The 19,932-nt window shown below is 43.9% G+C and overlaps 1 protein-coding gene across 2 annotated transcripts; it reads left to right on the forward strand.

Moving 5' to 3' along the window:
* The first annotated feature begins 7 nt into the window (after positions 1-7).
* On the forward strand, positions 8-18,021 carry URB2 (URB2 ribosome biogenesis homolog). Of its 2 annotated transcripts, none has more exons than XM_063329054.1 (10): positions 8-209; positions 439-606; positions 1,835-2,011; positions 3,070-6,436; positions 8,188-8,348; positions 9,548-9,658; positions 10,569-10,811; positions 11,853-11,943; positions 13,591-13,730; positions 17,281-18,021. In XM_063329054.1, exons 1-10 carry the CDS (start codon positions 90-92, stop codon positions 17,476-17,478), a joined length of 4,776 nt encoding a protein of 1,591 aa, XP_063185124.1. In that variant the 5' UTR covers positions 8-89; the 3' UTR covers positions 17,479-18,021. The 2 variants fall into 2 exon arrangements, with proteins under 2 accessions (XP_063185124.1, XP_063185125.1); XM_063329055.1 differs by having other exon boundaries at positions 102-196.
* Positions 18,022-19,932: the final 1,911 nt, after the last annotated feature.

The raw sequence follows: 19,932 nt of genomic DNA on the forward strand, positions 1-19,932 counted from the left end.
CGGCGGGCGGGCGGGCGCGGAGGGGGACGGGTGGAGGGGGGGGGAGCGGGGCTGGGGCCGCCCAGCGCGCAGGCGCCCTGCGGCCGCCAATGGGCGCGGAGCTCCCGCCGCGGATCGGCGATCGGCTGGCGCTGCCTGGCGGGGACCAGAGGGCGGCGTGGGCTCGGCGGAACAGCGAGGGGCGGCCCGGTACCGGGTGTGTGTGTGGGGTGAGATCCCTGCGAGGGGGGCTGGGGGGTCGGGCGCCTGGTGGGGGAGAGAGGGGCGCTGGGGAGGGCGGGGGAGCGGCGCCTGGTGTGCCCCGCTGAGGGGGAGGCGAGGGAGTGGGGCCTGGTGTGGCCCGCGGTGGGGAGGGGGGCCGCGGCTAGGCCCTGAGCCGGGGGTGCGGAGTCGCCTTGCCTTCCCGTCACACCGCCTTCTCTTCGGCGTGCCTTTCAGTCCCACCTCGTGGCCCGCGGGGGCCCCCTGTGCCGTCTCCCCATGGCGGCGATCTACTCCGGCATCTACCTGAAGCTGAAAAGCGCCAAGACTCCATGGGAAGACAAAATCAAACTAGCCCGTTTTGCCTGGGTTTCTCACCAGTGCGTTCTGCCTAATAAAGAGCAAGTAAGTACTCTTAAATGGTAAACAGCAAAAGAAAAAACATAAATAAATCACAATAATTAATTGCTGTTGAGGATTAACTTTTTTCATAAAATTCAGATCTAGTTGCTTAAGCTTTTGACCCTAGGTAGTGGTGCAAATGTAGCTCTGATGGTGAATTGTGGGCAGCTCTTGATTTTTGTGTGGTTGGATGAAATGGTTTCGTAACATCACCTTTCAGTTATCTTCAGCAGAAAGATCTGCGTTAGGGTAGGAAGAGTCTTTCATATAGGGAGGGTAGCGTGTGTGTTCAGGCCTCCCGGATAGATGAGAAACTATTTTCTGCAGAGCTGTCGTTAGCATTGTCTATTATAGCCTGTACAGGTCACTCTAAAGTCTGATTCTTCTGGTGATAGTGTGATATAGTGGTATATCACATAGTGGTGATAGAGTGAGAACTGACTGTAGCTACATGTGTGTTTCCCAGTGCTCTAAATTCGTGCGCATGGAAAGAGCACACTCTGGATTCATTGGCATCTCCTTGGAAGGTGCCTGGAACCCACCCTCCCCTCAGATCTTGTGGTTTAACCCTTTTTCCTGAAGGTCTGTTCAGTGTTTCCCGAATGAGGGGCATCTTGTGCTGCTTTTCCAGCCTAGTATTGTGGAATCTAGTGTTTGCACCATCTGAGATCATTGTTTTGAGTTCTGGTTATTTCAGTTACTTAAAATATTAAACCTAACCATACATCATAATTCTACTTTTAAATCAATAATTTAAATTAATAGGTTTCAACCTTTTCCAATTTGTACGTATTTAAATTCCTAGGCCTGAATTTCTAGGTAGTAAATTTAAACATACCAGGAGAAGGATGTGAAAGGATTACCAATTGTCATAAAGTGAAAACCATCTGATTCATTAAGTTTTGATGTAAAAGACTATGTTTGTTACTCAGTATCTACTGTCGGAATTACACCCTGATGAAAGGGTCTTAGGATGTTGACTCTTGCAAGCTGTCTTGGGAGGGTACAGGGCAGCACAGGGCCAACATTGGATTTAGGATGAAAGCTCTTAGGAATTTAGATCTTAGTTAAAATCTACCAGGTTGGACTTCTCTGCTCATTCAGAGGCTGTTCTGCTCAGATGTAGAGCAGTTCTCAAGGCACGAGTGCTGTAATTGTGAAAAGGTTCTACTTTTGTCTTGTTCTCACTTGGGGGTTATTAAAGATTACTTCTTTTCCTTTTTGTTAACAGGTATTACTCGATTGGGTAAGCCATGCATTGGTTTCATACTACAATAAGAAATTTGAACTGGAGGAGGAAGTTGTTGAGAAACTCTGGGCATATTTAGACAACGTTATCCATAGTAGAAGACTACAGAATCTCTTAAAGAGTGGGAAGACAATTGGTCTCAGTTTTTCAATTGCACAGGTAACTAAAACTGTGGATATTTTGTAACATGCCGGATAGCAGTGTATATCTTCTACAGTACGTGATTTCCTCACAGTGTAGCATGTTACGTGAAATATATAATAATTAATCTGATGGCTTTTAGGACTTCTAGTAAAAACTTCTCTGTTTCTGTTCTGTGATACAATTTGTATTTGTGCAGTGCTAAGGCTGAAAATGGCACAGCATTCTAACAATAACCTCAGAGTTAATCTTCCTCTCTGTCTTTAACTTCTTGAAACTATCAGAGAGTGAACTGGTTTAAGTATTTTAGTAGGTAAGTAAAGGCTCAGTTCCGTATCCTGCTGTTCTATATTATTTACTGCTTATATTTCCATTTCGCCTGGGAGTCTTAGGGGGAGAGATATTTTTCCCTCACTGTGGGGCTCATCAGTGTGTTTGGCTTGAGTACTTGTGCAGTGTGACGTGTGGTTCAGCAGATCCTGCAGCTTCTTATGATGACTCTGAATGGTGGCGACACCGAATCATTATTGATCTTAATCACATAATTTTTTTAGCCTCAGCTGAAAGTGGATGGAGGAGACTTCAGTTATAGTTTAGAACTGAACGAGAAAGTATAACTTCTTATTCAGCTTCATGGTTACAGAAATAGCAGAATTAGTGTATGGCTACAAAGACAGTCAAAATGGCAACACAAAAGTGTTGTGTGTGGTTTTTTGTTGTTTGGTTGGACCTTGCAAGAAGGGAGTGAATTTACCCCTACTCCCTTTCTGCAGGATCAACTGTTAGGATGTTTGGCCTTTGCTGTTGCTGGTAGCACACACACTGAAGGAGGGCTTCCTTACTCATCCTGTGGTGCAAAGAAATGCAGGGACGCTGTTCTGGCCAGGGGAGCTTCTAGTTTGAGACTCACAATATGAGAGGGCCAGCAGCTGCTGTTGGTGGGTCCCTGTTGCTTCCTTCTTGCAGACAGAGCTCACAGAAGGTGGTGTTGGTTCATTATGATAATCTTTTGTCTTTGCATGCAAAATTGTCTGTGGGTTTGTTGTTGGTTTTTGATTTTTTTTTTCACTCTTCAGGTCATAAATGAAAGATTATCGCAGGCCTGTTCTCAAAAAACACAGCAAAACATTGGCACAGTGCTGAGTTGCTCCAGTGGCATTCTTTCTACTCCGTCACTCTCCATCATTTACACAGCAAAGTGTGAGCTCTTGGTTGATCTCCTCAGCAAGCTGTCCAAGCTGGCATGTCAGCAGCTGGCTTCTGATGACACCGTGGGCTCCCAGGTGTTCAGTGTCCTCCAACTTACCTTTGCTCAGTACCTCCTGATCCAGAGGCAGCAAACCAACCCGAATCGTGTGTTTGGGCAAGTGACAAGTCACTTGCTCCAGCCATGTCTGCTCCTGAGGCACTTGCTGACTGTGAGGAGCTGGACACAAGCAGATGACAACCACGTGCGTCAGCACCTGAGCAGGGAAATACGAAACCAAGTAGAAACTTTGTTGCAGGCTGGGTTATTCCAACCTGAGCTTTTATCATCTTACAAAGAGGAGCTGCTGCCAGAACAGGAACTCCAAGTGAAGAAGAAAGGAGCTTTGAAAAGTCTTTTGCTACCAGTCAATACAGTGCAGACCAAGCTGAGCAGTGGCTTTTGTGAACCTGCCCTCCATGGAGCTGTTGTGGCTGGTTCAGTGTCCCTGCTATATAAGCTCTTTCTGGACTCATACTGTAAGGCAGAAAACCACCTTGCGTGTTTCCATATGCTCAGCAGGCTTTTTAGCTGTCTCAGGTTCCCTGCCCTACAGCAGGGAATACTCTCCCCTGCGGATTGGAGCACAGAGCTACTTGCTTTGGAACAGCTTCTGAACTTGGTGCTTAGCAGTGATATCTATAATGTTGCCAGTGACCGTATCCGGCACAAGGAGATACAATTTGGGTTTTACCGCAAGCTAGCACAGATGTTGGTGAGTCACTCCCAAGCTTCCATCCCTGCTTGGTTCAGGTGTCTCAAGCTCTTGATGTCGTTAAACCACCTTATAATAGAGCCAGACTTGGATGCCTTAGTAGCCTCAGCTTGGATTGATGCTGAGGTCTCCGAGCCACGTACGAAGAAGCCCCAGGAGGCTCTCATCAGCACCATGTTTCAGACTTACTCCAAGCTGCGACAGTTCCCACGGCTCTTTGAGGAGGTGCTGACAGTCATTTGCCGGCCAGCTGCTGATGAACTGAGGCTGCCTGTCTTCTCTGCTGGCCTGACAGGAAAGCTTCGCGAGTGCCTCCTTGAACTGCCACCCAACCAGATTCTGGACATTTTGTGTCTCTGTGTGGAGAAATGCCAGACCCTTATCATTCCTGCTGTTGAAAGGTCAGCTGACATGGCCTTGAAGCTGCTCTCACTGAGCTCAGTGCTGCATGCTTTTCTGTTCAACATGAGAAGCCTAGATGATATCACTCCTTCCCCTGTGGTTCTTCGCACTCAGAGTCTGCTGTCAAAGATGCAGAAGGGAATAATCCAGCCACTGATGGAGCTGCTGCAGGCTCCTAGAAGAGAGGAAGAGAAGTCAGACCTTTGGCTAAGAAAGGCCAGTGACTCTGCTCTCCTCCTTGTTTACACTTGGGTTGAGGTGGACACTTTGTTTCGTCTTAGCTGCAGTAAATATGTGTCTCCAGCAGCTGAAATTGCTGGTGCTGTTACTGCATCTGCTGCAAGGCGCTGGGGCATTCCAGCTTTCCTCTCTGGTGTGGAAGAGCAGTGCTGGGAGAGAGTCGTGGAACTTGCAAATAGTTTTGCCTCCACTAGTAAATATTGCTTAGAACTGCTCACGCTTCAGAAAATTAAGATGATCTTAATGCAGACCGAAGCTGACCTACAGGCCTTGCAGCATGCTGCAGCTTTGATCCTGGAGTCTGGGAGATCCAGCATGAGCAGGGGAGAATCTGAACCATGGGATGGAGATATCAGCGCGATAAGTGATCTTACCTATCCCACGGCCCACTGGCACCTTGTCATCTCCAACCTGACTATCCTGTTGCCGTATCTTTCCCTGAAAGATGTAGAGTATATTGCAAATGTGCTTCTAGAGACGTTAGTATTGGCCAAAGCTCAGGAAGCGGCTGCAGACCAGGAGCCTTCCATCAGCATTGGAAAGATATCACTTGGTTTGATGCATAGCTCCTTTCTCCCAGAAATGATGGTCCTGCATTGTACTTTTCTGACCAGTCTTATTCATCGGTTCACTAGGGTGCTGCCCTCTGCTGCCAGGGATTCAGTAGATCTGCCACTTCAGCAGCTGTCTGCAGGTAATATCCCTTGGCACGAAGAAATCCTGGCTTCTTGCAGACCTGTTGACCCGTTAGAAGCACCATCAGAAAACAAACTGCTGAAGGATGAGGTCAGCTTGTCTCGGAAAACACTGGAGAAAGTTGCCCAATGTATAATATTGTTAGCAAAAAATGGCCGCCCCCTCATCCTGAAAGAAAGCCAGCTAGAAAGCTGCTTGGGTTTGCTCGAAATTGCTTCCCTTCTGAAACTAGACAGTCTTCTTCCCTCTGACTGTACCCGGTGTTTTCTGGTGCTGCTGTCCCTGCTAGCTAATACCAGGGCTAGTGCCTCTTGCAGCAAACCCTTATTGCTGAAGTTTTTAAGTACCTGCTTCCACCTCCTGAGGTGCCTGCACGCTGGCAGGAATGCCAACTCTGTTTTTAAGGTGTTTCATGCCAGCGATGTTCTTGAGACTGTCATGACATCCCAGCTTACAGCTAGCAAATTCTTCACTGATGTTTTGACTGTTCCTGATTGGGCACAGTATCTCCAGGAAGTCCAAGCCTTTTTGGAAGACTTTCTTCGGATGATTGTTGAGAGAAGGCAAAGTGTGAAGCTCAACTTGGAAAAGTTCATGTCTTTCCTGATGAGCTGCGAGCCAGACATTGGTGCAGCCAAAAGCAAAGGCTGGAAAAACTGGAATCCTGCAGCCGGGCAGTTACTGCTCATGGCATTCACCACACTGTGTCAAGTCATCACACTCTACCTAGAGCAGCTGCCACAAAAGAAGCTGCAGTCTACGGATGTACTGTCTGCTCTGTTGGAGCCTGTAGTTCTGCAGATGGTCAGAACTGTTGAACAGGGTCTTCAGAGTAACACCCAAAACCAGCCTTTGCCTGTGACATTCATACCATCTGTCACTACACTTCTCAAAGCAGATCTGAGCCATGCTGTCAAGAGGGACTGGCAGAAGGAGCCCAGTGGGTTTTTAGAGCAACCCCGTATTAAACTGTACCAAAAGTTTTACTCCCAGATACTGAGAGAGCTGCCCTGCGCGGGAGATAATCTGCAGTTCCTTCAGTCTGCATTGCAGTTCCTGACAGTCTTCTGCTCAGTGCCAGAGCTGTATCCTGGAGAAGAAACTGCGGTCACGGTTGTTTTTGCTATAAAAAAGCTTCTTGCTGGTATGAAAACTCCCTTTCTCCACTTCCTTTGCTAATTTTGCACCGCAGAGGCGAGTTAAAAGCCATTTAGCAAAACATACAGCTTTTTGAAAAGTCTGTATCTATTTACTTGTGTTAAAGCAGTAGGCTATCCCTTTATAAAGCTTAATAGGAAAATTTTCAAGGAGGCAATGTCATGGTACCTGGACCACAGCCACCATCTAATTTGGTAATGATCTTCTCCTGGAAGATGCAAACATCTTAATAAAGTTGAGGTCCTCAGTTACTTGTTAACTGTAGAGCCTTTTGACACTACCTGGAATGTGGTGATACTTCTGGATGTAGGGCTGAAGGTGCAGTGTCCTCCTACTCACATAGTTGGTATGGTAGGCACCACTGAAGCAGCTGATGTGCACCAGGTCAGATCTGATAGGTGTCATCTGAGGATCTCTGAGGACTTTACAGTAAAATACTTGTCTATTTTTGTATCTGATAGGCGAGGTTATAAAACAATGAAAGTCACCTAAATGTTAAAGATGCTGAACACCTGTAATTCTGATAAATTCTGTGGGAGATTGGCAGATCAGTCCCTTTATCTCCATCAAATAAAAAGCCAGGGCTAGAAATGACATGAAAAACCTCTTGCCAGCTGTGTGACTTAATGGTTCTTTTATGTTGTCTCATTCAGAAAGCGAGGTGAACTAAACACAGCGTAGACGTAGCGTTCTCTTGGACTTCTCTGAACAGTTGGAATTTGTGGAACTTACTACTAACATGCTCTAGTGCAGTGGTCTCCAAACTTTTTTGATAGCACACACCTGCCAGTAAAAAAAAAATAATTGAGCAAACACTCCCAATATATTTTTATTTATAAATTATATGCGTGTGCTAGTCTACTAGTATGCTGTGTACATTACAAAGGATACACAAAAATAGTTTAGAAAGCATGAGATAAAGATGAAATAAACACTATTTTTACATTTTATTTTATTTATTAAAGGTATTTTATTTATAATTCTTGTACCCCAGTGGATTGTCTTGTGCACACCCTGGGGCGTGCGCACCTCACTTTGGAAACTACTGCTCAAGTGAACTACAGTCATGATCTCAATGTTTATATTGGCAACAGGTACTTAAGAACAGAGCACAGTTCTCCATGGAAAATCTGATTTTGAGTTTGAGCTAGAGTTTACGCACAGATATAGGCTTAGTCTGTTTTTTCTCTGTCCTGTATTTTGGCCCTTCAGTTGTGGGGTTCAGTAAGGGCACTGTAAGGGCAGGGATTTCACTCTAGACCTAGGGACCATGAGAAAATGTCAATTACTGTAATTTTTCTGCCAACTTTTCTGTCTCTCATGCTGTGCCTCGCTTTAGTTGTGTAAGATTAGTGAAGTGCTTTAGCCTGGAGACATAATTAATCACTGTTAAAAGGTTTAAGAATTTGTGATGAATAAGTAAAGTATTCAATAAGATGAAATATGGATTCCTGTTGAAGAAGGCTTTAAGCATTGCCACAAATCTTGTGCATGCTTGGAACTATGAAACTGTATGACGACTGCTCTGCGAACCCGAGGGTAGGAAATAACCTGAGAAGAGCAATTCATTGCACTGGGTGTGGGTAAAGGGAAAGCATGGGGCCCTCTTTGCATTTGAGTGTTAAAAAGGTACCCACCCACAGAGCTGTTTTAAGGTTTGATTCGCCCTGTCCTTACCTGTGGAAGTCCCTGTCTTGGGCATTGATTAAGACATGCTTGTGTCTCTTGATTATGCAGGTGCTGCAGTCACAACCCAGGTGATCCAAAGTGTGGAGACGGAGCTGACAGAGGTACTTGTCCAGCTGCTGGGAAGCTGCTCTGCTGAGGAGTTTTATACCATAATGAGGCTTGTGCTGCAAGGACTGGAAATGAAGAACATTTGGCAACAGAAGGCTAAAGTAAGGAAGGAACTTAGTTTGTTGCCAACTTCTTCCTCCAATTTTCTGTATCTTGAAAAAGATTGGTTAGCTGAATGGCATCTGATAAGTGTTTTTACCTCTCCCTGCTTTATGTTGAATGGTTGGGTCAAATTAATTTACACGGTTAAGGGCTTGGTGACTGTGCTGAGATATGTCCTGGACATAAATTGAGAGAGGTGGAAAGATCATGGAATCCTACTGGAAAAAACTTTAGATCCAGTTTAGGGACATAGACTCAGCAGTCTTAATTCCATGTGCTGTCAACAGAAACCACACAGCTGTGATGGTACAGGCTGTGCTGAATTTTTTTTTTCTGCTTGCCAATCAGAGCTCTTGCACGGCAGACACTAGCAGTCAGTGAGCTTAACCACTGATTCTCTGTGGCTCTTCTTAACAGGGTTAAAGGCACTTTTTAAAATGGTGGCATTTTTAAGTAAAACTGAAACTGCATCTGTGCTTTTGGTATTTGTCAGTATAAAGAGTTTTACTCTAATAATCAGATACCACTCAGGAGCTTTTTATATACTATGCCTTTCTTCAGAGCAGCTTAAGCAGCAGTGGTGGCATATGGAACACTTTAGTCAAAAAAGCCAGCTGTACCCTCCATAGAAAGCTCAATAACTTGAGAATGAAACTTGGAGGTTTTTCTGGCTCTGTCTTATTTCTCAGAAATAGACATGGATATGCTGCATCAATTCTTGATATGTCTTTATGCTTATAATTCCTGCCACCGGAGTATAGCTTGTAAGATCTTTCTTTAATCAGTCTGTTATAACAGCCAGCAAGTGGACAAAAACCCCTGCTGCCAAATCCAGCATTCTTGGCGTATAGTGTACTGGTGTCCCTGTATTCCCCCTGCTTCCCCCTGTTTTCTAGTGACAGTTGAAGGAGAAGACTTTCCTTTCTTAAAAATCACATAAGCCTTTTTGTATAGTAATTTGATTCTAAAATAAATGTAGCGTGCAGTACATTTGGGCCAGTGCTGCTCAGCATACTGAATTTTATTGTGCTGCTGCTTACTTCACAATTTCCAGAGAGATCTGTTGGTGGGAGGACTTTCATGTGTCAGGGCTCTGGTAATGCTCAAAACTGCCACTGCCCTTGAAAGAGCTCTTCTGTACTTGAAAGGAGCCAGTGCATCTTGTACCAGCGACTGATCATCAATCTGCTTTCTGCAGGAAGTATTGTCGGCTGTTACGCTAATGAAATTGTTGCTCAGCTGCCCATTACGTGGAGACAAAGAGAAAGCTTTCTGGTTTGCCAGCCCACAGATAATCACAGCTTTAGCTGTAAGTATCTCTTTATTGTAACTTCATTACCTGTCCCCTTTATTTGTTGGAGTCTGTAGTGGTTACATCTAACAGAGGCATACAGAAACAAAAAAATTGTGGATACTAGATGAATCCATACCAGATTCACCTGCACTTTTTTGTCTAGACCCTTTTTCTTCTCCTTCCTCAAGTAAATCTCCTGTGAGTGCAGTGTGTAGGTCATCCATTTCTGATTATCAGTAATTTTCTGGGACTGCAGCATGTATTCTGGAGCTTGGGAGAAGCTTGTTAGGTTGCAGAGAAGAGAGTCTGAGTCTCCTGCCCTTCCTCCTGTCAACCACATGTCACAGTAGAAGTTAACAGCAGCAGAACAAAAATAGAAAAGTGCTCATATTGAAAAAATAATAATATAAATTCACTGAATTATGAATGGGAAACTTAACTGAAAGTGACCAAACCCAAGTTTCCTGTCCTTTGTTTGTACAGCATACAAACCTTAGTATTATAGGTTTTTCTTCTCTTATGGTGATGGTGTCGCTAGACCAGAATTTGTCCCATGTTGGCTCTGCAGTGTCTGGGGATTGCGAGCATGCAATTTCTGCCTTTTTGGTTGGTATGTCTGCATGCTTGTAAAGGAAAGAACTGCATCAATGCATTCATATGAGGAGGTGCAAAGAGGTGCTGGTTGTCAGGGGACTGGGGAGTAGTTACAATTCCACATTCACAGCAGTGCTTGCTTGAAATGCATGATATTGCCCAGGGTGCAGTTGCACCAAAGTGGCTAAAGTGCAGGAGTCTCCCTGCCAGTCCAACTTGTACCAGTCCAGTTCCATTGACTCAAGTCAGAGCACTATGGTTCTCTGGTGTGCGAATGCTAGTGATAGGTCGCTGGTGTACTCCTCCTTATCTATTTCCTGTCTTCTTGTAGATGCAAACCAAAGAGGCCTGTCAGGACCAGTCACTGATTCCCACCATAGTTGTACCTATTCTAGAGACCGTAGCAGCTCTGCTAAGGCAAGGAGAAGGGGTTATTTTGAATCCACACCATGTGGCATTGGCTTTCAGCATTCTCCTAACGGTTCCTCTGGATCATCTGAAGACAGAAGACTATCGCAGTATCTTCCTGGGAGTCCATGAAGTGCTCTTCTCTATTGTGCAATGTCATCCAAAGGTATATCTGTGAGGGGGTGGGAGGAGGGGAAAAAAGGTAGAAGGAACCAATGCAGAGGCCAGTGATGAGAAATTTTTGTTTTAATAGTGGTTTTGAAATAATTTGTCCTGATAGTATGGAAGTGCTTTCTACCTACCACTTGTTATTTAAAAGGCTGGGAATCTCAAAATCACATCATTTCAGTTACTCTCCTGCTTTGTTTTATGCCTGCATTGTTGGTCTTTGGCAGCAGCTTGCTTATCAACATCTGATGCTAGATTAGAATAAAACTTTCCCTTTTTTATGATTGGTTTCTAGAAGCACAAATGACTCAGATGCTAGGACATCATTCTCACTGGAGATCAAGATTCTGCAGTCCTTTGAAATCAGGGCTTAGACATTAGGAGTTGGTGACCTTCAAACATTGTACCATCCTGGTGTTCTTGTCAGCCTTCTGGCAGGGGAAGGTGAAGATGTGCCAGGACTTGCACAGGGTTGGAGGTACTCCTACATGGAGTGTGTAGGCAGAGGTCGAAGAAAAAAGGAGAGGCCTCATGAATTTGTATTAGGACTGAGAGTGAAGAAAGTTAAAGATGGGGATATGGCAAATTCTAAAACCAAGGCAGTACACATTGCTAAAATGGTAGAAAGCTGCCTAATCCAGGCTGTTTTCACACAGTGATCTGTAGTGTTACTGGACCGTGCGTTCTGTGAATCTGTCTGGCTACACAGGTTCTCTACCAGCAAGAAGAAATTCCCTAGACATTAGGGTACTAAGTCAAATGCTGCTTTGGAGAGTTGGAGTAACTCTATTATGATGTTTACTTGTTATTTATATTTGAATATGGCCAGGACTGCAGTCTTGCTCCAGGATTCGATTCTCGTGTGCTAGATACTGTATGGATGCAGAATGAAAAATAGTCTTTGCTCCTGACAGCTGTATAAGCTATATAGTTTCCTTCACAGGAACTGACTTCCCTCAGACTATGGGATGGTGCACCTCTACCCTCTCCACTCCCTTTACTACATAATCTCAGATGTTTTTATTTCACGTCTTTGCAGGTGCTGTTGAAAGCAGCACCGTCTTTTCTGAACAGTTTCCATCGTCTGGTTGTTTCTGTGATGCATGAAGGACGTCAGAAAGGAGACAAAGGTACCATATCTTTTCCACTTTTGCATGATATGTACACACTGTAATTTCGTGTATTCTAGAAGAGGAGATGCAGAACAGGGCAGTCTGACAGCAGAAGCAAAGTCCTCAAAATTTATCTGTGGCATTGAAACCATTAGCTCTATCTATCGTTTATGTAAAATTGAGGATGAGCTTTGTAGTGTTGTGGGCTTGTGAAGATAACAGGGGCTTCTGTGGAGCTGCATCCAGACAGCACTGCTTTAGGTGAATAGAGCCTTCACTGACTGGCTGGCAAGTAGACAGGAACTGGTAAGGCTTGCTGTGCCCAGTTTCTGCTTTTCCTATCAACCCCTGTGCCTGAAAGCATGGTGGTTGTGAACTCTGGTCATACATGCTAATATGTCTGAGCTATAGACCCAAATAGATCCTACTAAATCGAGCTTCGTGAGATTGGAACTATGTTTACTACGGACTTGGAATTGTCATCATTCTGTGCTAAGCATAAAGCCAGAACATTACACGTATCTAAAGCATCGAGATTAGATGATGTCTCTGTATGGTCAAGGATTTGGAATTAGTGTAGTTAAGTATCTCAAAAGGAAGGAAAAAAAAAAGATATATTACTGGAAGTTACTGAAGAATTTGCATTGTCAAAGTAGCCAAGTCAAAGATGTTCACAGTGATTCAGGTAATCCTCCTGTGCTTTATGCTGGTCAGGACACAAATACCCTGTCATTAATAGTGGTGACTTTTTGAGACAAATTGACTTAATGGGCTTGCTTCCCAGCTTTCCACTGATGTCCTACAGTTTATTCCGTGTTCAGATTATCTCAGCTGATATGTTGCGCACAGCTGTGGGCAAATGTCAGTGTGTGTATGCATCATGGAGGAATATACTAACAAAATCTCAATATTAGTGGAAAAGGTATGTTAAACTGATGCCAAACTTTGAGAATTTACTAGCTTCTGTAATATGTTTACGTAAGGCAAAGGTCACAGGAAACTTATGGGTACATGGTGTCCTAAAGTTTAAAAACATGATGTTTATCTTTGCAGGATTGTTTCATTTTCATAACAGATAACATGAAAGTAATTTTTAGATTTCCCTTCCCTTGTTTGTGTTAGTTCTCTTCATTCACTGCCTACTGGAAGGTTAAATTCTCAGGTTGATCTCTGCAGTCTCACTTTAAATATCTCCAATGCTGTGGCTTCTGCTGCTGTATTCCATGTAATAAATCTCATCAGAAGGCTTTCTTACTATGCTGTTTGTAAGAGATTTCTTCTGACTTTCTGTAGGTAGAGAATTTAATTTTCCAGTCTCCTGGTTTTCTCCTCCGCGGTGCTAGTTGGGACTGAATCATGGAAGGGACCGTATCTGCAGCTTCTAGCACTTCAGCGTATATAACCAATACTTTTTGCCTTGCAGTGCATGTGGGGTGGGAATCAGTGTGTTCTTACAAAATAACCATTGGAAGACAGGCATATGGTGTTGTGGGGATCTGGGGGGCCTCTCAGCTGTGGCTTGATAAGAAAAGAAGATAAAACGGACAAGCTGGTGTTGGCTTCACGTAGTTCAAGAATCATATGGAAGACTGGGTGATTCTTTGTTTTTTTTCCTAGTGTTTTTTAAGCCTTAAATGCCAGACCGTATCTCACTTTCTGTTTTAGGCAACACAGATGAGTTTGAAGTTATACTGAAGTGTGCACGCTTAGTGGAACGGATGTATACTCATATCACTGCAGAAATGGAGGACTTCACTGTGTTTTCTGCTTTCATTGTGGCTCAGTATGTGACTGAGTTGCAGAAGGTAATGTGTTCTCAGCCATCTTGAAAGTGCCATGATATTGTGCTGTCTTGGGAGTTCCTGTTCCAAAGGCAGCTGTGTTAAGTTTTGTAAAATATGTGAAGTTATAAAAGTTGCTGTGCCTCATGGGGATAGAGGTTTGATCCAGACTCTCTGTTATTTTGAGCAAGAGTTCCAGAGAATCTTTCTTACCCAGCTCCTGAAAACTTTCTAAAGGTGTGGGCTGTGGTTTTAAGGCAAAACAATGCAATGCCTGTTTACAGAACTACTTTGCTTTTCTGTCACATTGGGTGTTGTTTTTTCTTCATGTGGTAGTTAGGTTCTTCTCACAGCTAGTCTCAGTTGCCCAGGGTTGATAGCAGTTAGAGCCCCATCTGGCAAAGTAATGGAGAAAAATTCCCATAGAATTTCATTCTTGTCTAAATGACTAAGTGAATCAAGAAAATGTTACCAAGGCAATTATTAGCTTTTCAGTAATTCTCCTTCCATACCAAAACTATCATTCCGATCCTCCTGAAAACATCTACTGCTACTATTATGAATGCCAGAGCTAGGTCAGTAGTTTCTCACATCCAGACCTAAGTTAAAATTGTCATTCTGTTCAGCCTAATGGATTTAGATTTCACCAGGGTTTGAATGCAGCTTGTGTTGCAAGTACCTGCATATTGATTATTTGTGGCTCTGGCCTGGGCATGGGATGAAATACAAAAAGGAATTTTAGTCTCTGATTTTAGGCGCTCTTACCACAAAAATACCCTAACCAGTAATCTGAAGGATTATGACGTAACCAATGTAACCAACCATGAAGGTTGTTACATAGCTTATTAAACTCAGGTCTTTCTCTATTGCCCAGCTTTTTTCCAAGGTTTGGGGGCAAAACAATGGGATATGTAATTTTTTAGCCATGTTATTTAATGTTCCCGGTAAGCTGGTTGTTGTTTATACAGTAAACATAGTAGTTAAATAGAGCAGCAGTAGTCTTAACAGTAATTTGTCCCTAGTATTTGCTGAACTATCTCTGAAATCTGTTCATTGCTGGATGTAGAGCCTTTACTCAGAAAGCCTGACTTGAATTGTCAAATGACCTTTCCAAGTTAAAAGGACACTTACACGGTATTAGCAGTGTACAGAGTCTCATGAGACTTCTAGGAAAGTTTTGTGCAATACTTATCACTGGGAAATAGAAAGTGATGGATGATAGCAGAAACCACAGATCAGTAATGTATGCATGGAACCTTTGGGCGTGGAAAGGGGAATTGGTGTAGTGAGCCACCAGACGCTGTGACAAAGGGGCGTTTTCTGTCTGACAGAATAGATAGATCACAAGTAGGTGATGATTTATTTGCTCATTTGCTGGTGAGAATTGATGGATATCGGAGGAAGGGGGAGGCCCCAGCATGCCTGTCTTAAGGGGGCACGTACACATCTTTCATGTTGCTCTGCAGAGGGAGAGAAAAACTCCTTTAACCATTCATCTCTTCTGAGTCCAGATCAGTGGCTTTCAGGCTGTGATCTGAAGACCCTGGGGGTCTGTCAAAGGTAACCGAGAAAAACATGTTGGTAGATTTAAATCTTTATATGGGCATCTGCACACTTACTGGCACACTTTTAAGGGTCTGCAGACTAGAACTGATGAAAGGTACTGGTCTAAACAGTCACTTACTCCTAAAGTAGTTGTGTAACAGTTCCCTCGGTGCTTCCTTTTCATCCAGGAAATAAAATATCCTTGTGAATTATTTTGTGTTAATCTAGAAAGATTCCTTGCTGAAGTGGGTGGCATCTATAACCTCTTTCATGCTGTTGACAGTGCTTTTCCCTTGTTGTCTATGAGCCGTTGCTTAATTCAGCAGTAGTAAAATACCTCTTCACACATTTAATGTCTCACATCAAGAGCTCCGTAATGCTTGACAAATTGGTTGTGCTAACTATATAGACCATAAAACACTTACAGGCATAATTAACTGCCAACCAGTAGTGGCAGCTGTTTAAATCTTTGGTTCTGCTTCCCATAGTGTTAATGGAGGATGTTTATAGGAAACTGCACTGCAAAGCAAGAATGGTACAAATAAGGCGTGGGTCCAGATTAATTTGTGATGTAAGGGATTGAGTTCCATTATCTGAGGTATCTGCTTATCCCAAGTGAGGCATCTGGTCCATCTTGTCAATAGCTGTGGGTTTTCCTGTCCTTGTTCTCTGAAGTCATTTCTCTGCCCTAGGAGAGGCCAGCCCAGTGCATTCACTGGGAGCTGTGATGCTCAATTGTTCTGTTACTTTAGTGCATGGTGTAGGGAGAAATAACATCATTTAAACACGGTTTAAAATAGCATTTTAAACCAGCCAATAGATAGACCGACATAGAGGGGAAAACCGACAAATTTTTGGACGTGCAAACTCATCAGGATGACAGCTCCAAATAAAGGCTTATGTGCCTTAATGCCTGCTCTATGTTTTTCCCAGCTATGTTAGCAGGTCTAATAAAATATATTAGCTGTTTCACATTTAGGGCAGAAAGAGAGCAGGAGCCTGTCACAGTGATTAGGAGTGCACTTCATTAGTGGAAAGTTTATTAGTTGCCTCAGGAAGAAAGAAGTCTGAATTTTAATGACAGCTTTTTATGTAATTTTCATTAGGCCTGGAGTGCAGAGACTTAGGTCTGGAGGCATAAAGCTAATTTTGGGATTCAGCAAAGATAAGACATGGTTCTGCGGCAAAAATAATGTGATTATGCCAGAGGCCAGCACCCCCTCAGGCAGTGAAGTATTTAGCAAGTGATTGTGAGCACGGGACACATTCCAGTTAGCCTGAAGCACCTGAGGACTCCAGAGGACTGATGTTCCTGGTTGTAATGGTGCTTCTGCCACTTGTGGGGTTGAGCAAGGGTAATGGCAGGAGCAGGGCACTGAGTCCTGGGTCATTCATTGTATTCTTTCAGCTTCCTTCATGGCTTCAGGCAAGCTGCCTGATTTATGATGTTAAAACAGATCAAGGAAATGCACATCTCCTGAGCTTTTTGAAGGCCTCTTTTATTAAGGCTTATACTTTGAAGTCCTCAGATACAAATTGTTAGGTAAATATCAAGTTGTTAAGTGATAAGGTAAAATTGATTGACTGCCCCATGTAAATTAGAGAGTAGCTTAAAGGAAGTGCTCATTTGAAAATGAGACTTAGTAGCATACAACTAATGTGAGACATATAGAATCTACTGAAATGTGTAATCCAGGGCAAGTATTTTAGGGTTTTTTAACTGCAGTTTTTCTTCTGAGGAATTTTCATGTGATTCCAAGACTATCATTGTTTTTGCCTCCATAGCAATGTGTATAGCAGCACTCTTGTGCATTTTATTGCAAGGGGAGTGCTTGTTCTGCAAAACGCGTTCGCAAAAATCAGGAAAATATTGCACAAATAAAAATCTTGGATTTTATGTAATGGACTGTTCCAGGTAGTCTGATGCACTGGATAACACGTTGTCAGCATTTAATGTATGCTGACTGTGGAAATGGTGTTTTCTTGCCTTTTTGTCTTCAAGTTAAATGCTATTTTGTTCTTCTCGTAGGTCACTTTGCACCCGGCTGTTAAGAAACATCTCACAGAAGGGATATATCGCATCCTTGACCTTTGCATTGAACGGGACATCAAGTTCTTAAATACGTCGCTACCAGCAGGTGTAAGGGAGGTCTTTAAGGATCTGTATAATGATTACAACCACTATCACAAAGCAAAAAAACAGGGGGAGGAAAAGTATACTGCGTGATGAATCCTGCAGGTGAATTGATCTTGCAGTGCTCAGAAAATCCTCAGTTGCTGTTTGGTTTGGGATGACCAGTAAGATCAAATCTGAAGAGGGTGCTCTAAACATGGATTGCATCTATCTCTATACAACCAGCTTTCATAATGGGGAAAAGGGGAACGGGAAGGGAGGATGTGCTGTTAGGCCTGGTCCTGCTGTGTGCCACAAATGGCAGAATTGCTGCACCTGTGCTGGCCCCAGTGAACTCACTGGGAGCCCCGGGGAGCTCGCTGCAGTCTGGCAGCAGATGTCGGGCTTCAGGCTTTGGCATGTCATGATGCTTTTCTGTGGAAGCAATAGCCTGGTGTAAAACCCAGTGAAGGTTATAACTCGTACTCTTGCTTACGTGGTAAGCAGAACTAAAGCAGTTAAAATGCTTATTTTTGTACCCTGTTATTTTACATTTTGTTACTGAAGAAATTTGTTACACAGCTGTGTGGTAGGCTACTGTGCAAAACTGTGGAAATACAGTAAAAAATATTAAAGTTTGTATCTCTTTGCATGGTTGGTTTTGCTCTTGAGTCCAGCCCTGGGCAACCTGGTCTGACCTATTGAATTTCCTTCCCAACTGAATTATCCTGTGATCTCATGATAATCAAAAACTCTGACTACTTAGAGCTCTGGTCGATTTACTGTCATTAAGCAATTACACTTAGTCATCTGAGCTGTGATTGCTCTCAGTGTACATTTTTATCTTGTGACAAATGCTAAGTACCAAGACCTATCCGAGACCTCTTTGGTCTAAGCTGAGCCTTGGTGCTTTGCGTTCACTGTAGGTTAAGAGCAAGCCCTGGACTTATTGCAGCTCAGCTGACAGTAATTTAATAAGCTGTGGTAAATTAATCATATTTGAGCCTGTAAGAAGCTTTATCAAATAGCTCCTTTCATTAGCCAAACTACAGCAGTTTATTTTGTTGAAAATGATAGAGACTAAAGATCCAAACTTCTACAAAAGTGGTAAAACAATCTTCACACATGCATGCAGTTAATAGTAAGAACTCGACACTCTCACGTGATTATCTGCTTTAATCTACAGATAGGGGGTGGGCAGAGGAAGACTGGAATGTGGCTTACTACTTCTAGTGGGTCCATCTGCCTCGTAGCAAGGCCCAAAGGATGAAGTTTGGCTGGGGCGGGAGACTCCGCGGAGGTGAGCAGGGCTGTGGGGGAGCTGAGGCAGGTGGAGCTGGACCTCAAGGTAGGCAGGGCAGGGGTATGGCATGGCAGCCGCTGTCTGACATAAAGGCCTTCCTGCTCCTCCTGCACTGCCCCACTGGCTGTGGCCCTGGCAGGGCACTTCTGGCACATCACAGACCTCCGCTGGGACGGTGACTAGGATGTGGTGCCAGGTGCCTACCCCTGGCCCTGGGGCTGCTGCCTCCGCAACTCATGCTGATGTGTGCTCACCTTCTCCATCTTTGCCCTGTGGAGCCTCCTGTGCTGGCTAAACTTTGTCCTTTGGACTGGAGGTGATCCTCATGTCCTGAACAAGAAGCTTGGAGAGAAAGCTTTGATCCTGTGCAAGCGCTGTGCAGAAGTAGCCACAACAGGGGTATGTTATCAACACTCTTCTAGCCACAGGTGCAAAGCACAGCACGATATGGGCTGCTGTGAAGCCAGGTAACTCCATCCAAGCTGGACCCTGTACACAACTGTGCCATTTCTGTATTCAAAGGTGAAAAGCTGATGTGGCCCAGCGTTCGGAAGGGCAATTACTGCTGCCCCACCAGGCTGTGCTTCGCTCAAGTGCCTGGTAGGTCCCAGAAGGGAAACGTGTATGAGCTGGGTGCAGCCAAATGCGCACCAAAGGGATGAGGTCTCCAGGGTGAAGACAGTCAATACGTTGGTAAAACGAAGGAAGGTTGTAAGTGTTCGGAGAAGATCTGGAAAGAACAGTGAAAAAAGGAGAGCTAGGTTTGGAGCAGGGGTGGAAGTGAGGTAGCATCTCTGGCGTGTAAGTGTGAAGGTTCTCCTGATGTAGCTATATGCTTGTAAGCCCCACGCATAGCTCAAAAGCTTCTGGGTGTAGACCACAAAGTAAATAACATCTTACGCATCGCTTTAAAGGAGGTAAACTACTTGAGTTGGTAACAATTTTATTTCATTAATAATAACTTTTAAAATTTTATCAATTTTAACTTCTTGGCTTGGAAATGAAAACGTGTAGCTGACTTACATGGAGAGGGATGAGGGACATAACAAATTCCTACTATGAAAAGGATACAGTGCTTGAATGAATGAAAAACTGAAACCCTGCCACAGTTAAATCTTTATTTCAAGTATGCTGTGCAACTGCCACTTACCCCACAGCCCTCCCCTTCTCCAGGCTAAGCAGCGGAGTTCTGAAACGCAAAGCAGCATTTCTGTGTAGAAGTTACAAAGGGGTTAAAAAGAAGGCTGTGTTTCACTTGCTAATCC

The sequence above is a fragment of the Chroicocephalus ridibundus genome, chromosome 3, assembly GCF_963924245.1.
Source record: "Chroicocephalus ridibundus chromosome 3, bChrRid1.1, whole genome shotgun sequence".
NCBI classification, from domain to species: Eukaryota; Metazoa; Chordata; class Aves; order Charadriiformes; family Laridae; genus Chroicocephalus; species Chroicocephalus ridibundus.

Excerpts from the sequence above, each read along its gene's own strand:
- URB2 (XM_063329054.1), top strand. The coding sequence starts at position 90 with ATGGGCGCGGAGCTCCCGCCGCGGATCGGCGATCGGCTGGCGCTGCCT. Across the intron at positions 8,349-9,547 it reads TTTGGCAACAGAAGGCTAAA|GAAGTATTGTCGGCTGTTAC; the intron begins GTAAGGAAGGAA and ends TGCTTTCTGCAG. Across the intron at positions 9,659-10,568 it reads AGATAATCACAGCTTTAGCT|ATGCAAACCAAAGAGGCCTG; the intron begins GTAAGTATCTCT and ends GTCTTCTTGTAG.